Here is a 5,924-nt window from a genome sequence, read left to right as displayed (position 1 = left end):
AGTTTCAGTTTTGCAAGATGTAGAGTTCTTCGGATTGGATGCACAACAATGCACTTAGCACTACTGAACTGTACACTAATAAACGGTTAAGATGGTAAACAAACCAATAGGCATATGTATCCCCAAAAGTAGAGGTACTGGGCAGAAGGAGGTAGGCACAGTTGTTTTAGCCTCACCATGCCACCAGTCCTCCAAGAACAGCCGCACTCCACCCGAAAAGGCGCGTCCCTCCCTCCTTCCCTCCCTCCCAGAGGCCTGTCCTGTGATTCTCCATGGGGCGCTCACAATAATGTCCTTAAGCGGTGCCAGCGGTACCTCCGCGCAGGCCTGAGGAGCGGGTGGCCAATGAGCACGCGCCTGCGCCGGACCTCGCGCCTCCATTGGCTGCGCCCAGCAGCCCGCGACCCCTCAGGTTCCCAAGCCGGGTTTAAAGGGGTTGGGCGCGGGCTACTGCCTTGCCATCCGCTCCCCGCGCGCAGGTCTGCGGGGAGGGGCGGCCTGCTGAAAGGTCCACCCCGGGGCGTTCCTGAAGGGCGCTTCGGCCCTCCCCACCGTCCCCCAGATGTATTATGCGGTTTCCCAGGCGCGCGTGAACGTGGCCCCTGCGACCATGCTGCGGCCACAGCGGCCGGGAGACGTGCAGCTCGGGGCCTCCCTCTATGAGCTCGTGGGCTACCGGCAGCCGCCCTCCTCCTCCTCTTCCGCCACTTCCTCCTCCTCCTCCACGACGGCCCCCCTTCTCCCCAAGGCGGCGCGCGAGAAGCCGGAGGCGCCCGCCGAGCCGCCGGGCACGGGATCCGGGCCGGGCGCGCACGCGGGCGGCGGCTCCAGGGCAGACGCCAAGGAGGAGCAGCAACAGCAGCTGCGGCGCAAGATCAACAGCCGAGAGCGGAAGCGCATGCAGGACCTGAACCTGGCCATGGACGCGCTGCGCGAGGTCATCCTGCCCTACTCGGCGGCGCACTGCCAGGGTGCACCGGGCCGCAAGCTCTCCAAGATCGCCACGCTGCTGCTCGCCCGCAACTACATCCTGCTGCTGGGCAGTTCGCTGCAGGAGCTGCGCCGCGCGCTCGGCGAGGGCGCGGGACCCGCTGCACCGCGCCTGCTGCTGGCCGGCCTGCCTCTGCTCGCCGCAGCGCCGGGCTCAGTGCTTCTGGCCCCCGGCGCCGTGGGGCCGCCCGACGCGCTGCGCCCGGCCAAGTACCTGTCGCTGGCGCTCGATGAGCCGCCGTGCGGCCAGTTCGCGCTTCCCGGCGGCGGCCCGGGCGGCGGCGCGGGCAGCCCCGGCCTTTGCACCTGCGCCGTCTGCAAGTTCCCGCACCTCGTCCCGGCAGGCCTGGGCCTGGCCGCGGTGCAGGCGCAGTTCTCCAAGTGAGGGCTGGCCCGGGCCCGGGGCGCGACCTCGGCCCGGCCTCCCCCCGCCCAGCTTCTGCGCGTCCCCGCGCCCTGCGCCCCGCGAGAGCAGGGCCGAGCAAAGAGGGCATTTCGAACTTTCTCGCCCAGAGAAAGCGACTGTTGGGCGTCCCCCTCCCCGCCCCCTCCCCGGGGAAATTAAAGTGACCCGAGCGGATGTTCGATAGAGCGTCGGGGCTGTTTGGGGTTCTGGGTGGATTCCAGCTGCTTTGCGCAGCAAGTGCGCACTCTCACTGCCACTGTCACCCAGCGCTTGTCTCTCCCGGCTCCTGGAGTCGTGCGCTTCGCAGGGGGTGGTGTGGACTTCAGGGCGCCATGCTAGCTCAGGGTGCGGCGGCAGGCCAGGCCCGAGGGGACCAAGGGGCTGCTCTCGGAGGGCGGGAGGGAGAGGTGGCAGTGTTTTCTTCTCCTCGGCCAGGGATCACAGGCGCCCTTGTTCCCAGCAAACAGCCCCTGTTAGAGGAGGCTGCCCGACCCCAGAAAGCCGAGAGAGACCACTTAGTCGGTGCAGAAGGTCTCGGGCGTAGCAGACGGACCGGCCCTCTGCGGCTGGACGGTTGGCATCGCGGTGCCACGGGAGGGGGCGATGACAATTCCCGGGTCGCTGGGTGTGCTGGGTTGGGAAGTCCGCTTTCGTACACCGACGATTACAGAGCAGCTTTTGATAATCGCATAACCGTGTGTTTTGCTGCGATTATTCGCTTTGAAATCCTGGGGTCTCCTTAGAACGGCAGTTTAGAACTCAAGATTCATCGTTTTGTCCCCCCTTCCCCAAAGGTAGCGTAACCAACATTTGAGCTTGCTTAAAAACAACCACCTTTCCCCCGCAGAAGGGGTTCCCGGTGTCCTAAAAAATAGGTAACAATGCGTCTCGCCGTTGCCGTCCTGTCAGAAAGCACGTTGTCTAATTAACGTTCTGCCTCGTTAAAAGACACGGAGGGGAACCGGGAGCCTCACACAGCAGGCTGCTCGGAGGGGCCCCACTGCGTTGGCGACGGCGGGATGGCGTTTTCTGCACTGTCCCTTCACGTGCGGGGTCTTGGACCAGCGCGTGGGGCGGGTCATCTGGCCGCTGTGCGATTGAAGAACTATCAGTGCATTGATTTGTTACAGACGTTAACAAATTACTCCACCCAAGATGATTTTAGGATCTTTCAGAAGCTTGCTTTGGATTTTATGTTTAAGGTTTTGTGTTGTTGGTAGTAGCCGAATTTAACTGGCATTTTATTTTTTTTCTCTAACTTTGTTTCGTTGTGCTGTGAAGAATCAACAAAATAAACATGTAAAAACCTTATATTTCCCGCCTGACTTGTTTGTTAATAAACGTGTAAGGTGCCCTGGTGGATCCAGAACCTCAGGATGAAGGGTAATCGTTAAAGGACGAGGGTCAAAATTTTTAAACCTGTCTTCCTGATTTGTAAAATAATCCAATGGAGTCAACTGTAGGTCAAGTTCAGGCATCGCAGGTGAATGGGTGGGTGAGAGGAGGGAGGGAGGAATTCCAGGAATTAGTTCTTAGCCAAGCTGGGAGGGAGGGTCTTTTTACACTACAGTCTGAAAAATGGGCTATGAAATACATTTATGATAAAATTATTTTCTATCCCATCATATTTCTCAGAAATATACCTTTTTCTGTCTTAGTGGACAGCAGCTTAAACAATATCTCATGGCTGTGAGCTCTCCCCCCATCATTTAAATCAGGGTGGAGTGGTCTCCCAGGAAATCATGACCTTGGACATCATTTTATTCTAACAAGTGAAGAAAATTCTTCTGTCCGATGATGATACAAAGAATTTGGAATGTGGACTTGCTCACATGCAATATTTAAATATTCATAGTTATTAATGAAATGCAACCACATTTAAAGGTAGGGGGATCGTAGGGGAGAAATAGTGTCCCCTTTAACCTGTGAGAAATTAAAGAAAGGCCAGATAAGGTGATTTACTCAATTTTATCCACATTGGTTCATGGGAAGCATGTATACATTTAGGAAAAATGAGCATTCACTTTGGGAACACAGAAGGGATTGGTGGGGAGGCGTGCCGGCCAGATGGAATTGCCTTGCCTGCCATCCTGGCTAAGTGACTATTTACTCAAGGGGAGGGGCAGGAGAGGACTTGAGGGAAAGTAATGCACCAACCCATTTCGGGGAAGAATTTCTCATTCTTCCTGACTCTGCCGTCAGAAAGTTCACAGGCTTCTATTATAACTGAATTTGAATTGTGGCCTTCTGTGTATTTAACAGCTGTCTTTGCTTACCTTGCATCTTGACAATGGACAGAAAGAAAATGAACAACTAAATCAAAACTAAATCAGGTCGCCCCTGAAAAAAATATTTCTAGGATATTAGAAATAAACAATTCCTCCAGTAGTCCCGACTATATCACCTAGATGCCATTCTCATTTTGAAAACCATCTCTAAAAGAAGCAGAAAGCTATAGGGCAGAAAAGGGATGGGTGGTCTCCCTCCTGTCTCTACTTACAGACTGGAGCAAGTACCAGTGCCTTATAGGAAAGGTAACACTACATGTGATTTTTGTATTTAACTGAGAAAAATCACAACCTGTCATGCTTTCCAGAACCACTAAAGATTACGAGTGAATTTCACAAGAATATGCAGGGCTATTTTGAGTATCATCAAAGTATTTAAGTTATCTGCCTGCATGTAGCATCTTATTGGCCCATGTGCCAAGCAAGATTAGCGGACCCCCTCCTTACAAGGAATTGACATCCCGAAAAATAGCGTCAGAGGGCATTCAGCAGTCCTGTAGAATAAAAGGCAATTATATACGGTGCCCCAAATGCAGAGTTAGCCCTCTGAACGTATGTCTATGGGAGGGTAGCATATTCTGCAGGCACAGTTTTTAAGTGTAGACATGTATGTTGTAGAGCAAGGAGTTGCTTTTTGAAGTCTGCAGGCAGGCTTTCTGCAGAAGGAACAAGTTTAAGCTGGTCTTGGAAGCGGCTGGGAAAGCAGAGAGGGTGTAAGACAGGCTCCTTGAGAAAGGTTCACCAGGCTTCAGAAGCACGATGAAAAGAAACATGTGGCTCAACGCCAAAAAAAAGTTCCCTGCACCCAGCCAACCACCAATTTGTGATCCCAGCGACGAGAGTGAACAGAACCTAAGGGGAAAATACACAAGGGCCCTGAGAAATTATGTTGTTACATGTGCGGGAGGCCAGGTGAACAGTCAATCAGTAAACAGAGAGCAGATTAAATGCACTGTGGGATTTCCGTAGCCTGCAGTGACGGTCTATTTAGAGGTATTCTCCTCCAAGGGTAACTGATTATGCCAGGTATGAAGATACGACCTTGTAAAATGTATAACTTAGAAGGTAAGTGTCCCCATCAAGAAAGAGGCTCCACCCCGAGTATGGGAAGTATTTCACTTTACCAAAGTTCAGATTATTAACAACAGTGCTTCCATGTTGCCCATCTGGTTCAGGGTCACCCATCTAGTCTTTGCTGACTCCCCAGGTATGCAGGTGAGGCTGGGTCCAAGCTGGAAGTCAATACTCAGAGTCTTAGCCTGCTAGCTAGACCTCGCAGGCCGTAAAGGAAGCCAGCCAGAAGAAGGACTTTTCTTTCTGCCACACAAGCACACATTATGAACTCGCTAAGAACAAGGTGGTGGTTAGGAAGAGCTTTTACTCACCATGGCATACAGCACATCCATTGGGAAAATGCATTTCCTCCAGAAGGCCCTTTCTTGCTAGCTCACTGCCCCTTCCCTCTTCTGCATACTCATAAATATCAGTAAGAAGAGTACCACCTCCACTGAAGGAGGCTCAAGAAACCACAGATTGAAAACTGTCATGTTTTTCTAACACACAGACTCACTTTTATCAAGCAACTTTTAGTTGTAGGGAAATATTGTTTCCAAGCAGGGTCCAGCTTCTCCTACCAAATACAAGATGTGAAAACAGAGTAGCAAATTCATCCTCAAGACCTAAACTAGCCTCTTTATTTATGGAGATGTTGCAAATGACTTCTTCAAGCAGTTTCCATTCTGTCCTTTTTAACTAAGCCCAGCATAAAAGCTGAAATGCCTGATCAGAAATTAAGCCAAATTCTTTCTGCTCGTGTTGAATTGGCCCCTCCATTAGAAAACTTTCCCCTTTGCTTCCAGCTGATGTTGACAGGCCAGAGCTCAGACTCTGAGTTCAGGACAACCAAGTCCTTAAACATTATAGGCTGCTTGATGCTCGGGGGCATCACGCAAAGGGAGTGATTTCTCCTTCACACTCAGCTTTCCTCAATGACCACAGAGGACAGTGGACCACTGCCCGGGACAAAGTCCACAGATGCCAGATCATCTCTGAGTCCCACAGAATGCCAGTGGGGCAAGAGACCCTAGGGGTTATCTTCCCACCCTCCTCCCTACCGATTAAGGCAACTGTGGCCCAGGAAGGTCACCAGCACGCCCGAGGTCCCAAGGTAGACAGAGTCAGCGATGCCAGGGTCCAGTACCTGCTTTGAAGAGGCAAAGGCTGCTTCCTTGGCTTGTCCT

General features: G+C 52.8%; 1 protein-coding gene across 1 annotated transcript; it reads left to right on the top strand.

The window, feature by feature from the left end:
- The first annotated feature begins 475 nt into the window (after window positions 1-475).
- OLIG1 (oligodendrocyte transcription factor 1) lies at window positions 476-1,572 on the top strand. Its single transcript, XM_029215541.1, has one exon. The coding sequence runs from the start codon at window positions 563-565 to the stop codon at window positions 1,373-1,375; it is 813 nt and encodes a 270-aa protein (XP_029071374.1). The 5' UTR covers window positions 476-562; the 3' UTR covers window positions 1,376-1,572.
- The last annotated feature ends 4,352 nt before the right edge of the window (window positions 1,573-5,924 follow it).

The sequence above is a fragment of the Monodon monoceros genome, unplaced genomic scaffold (assembly GCF_005190385.1).
Source record: "Monodon monoceros isolate NGI ecotype Baffin Bay Population unplaced genomic scaffold, NGI_Narwhal_1 Super_Scaffold_11, whole genome shotgun sequence".
Taxonomy (NCBI): Eukaryota; Metazoa; Chordata; class Mammalia; order Artiodactyla; family Monodontidae; genus Monodon; species Monodon monoceros.
This window is presented reverse-complemented; position numbering and strand designations above follow the sequence as displayed.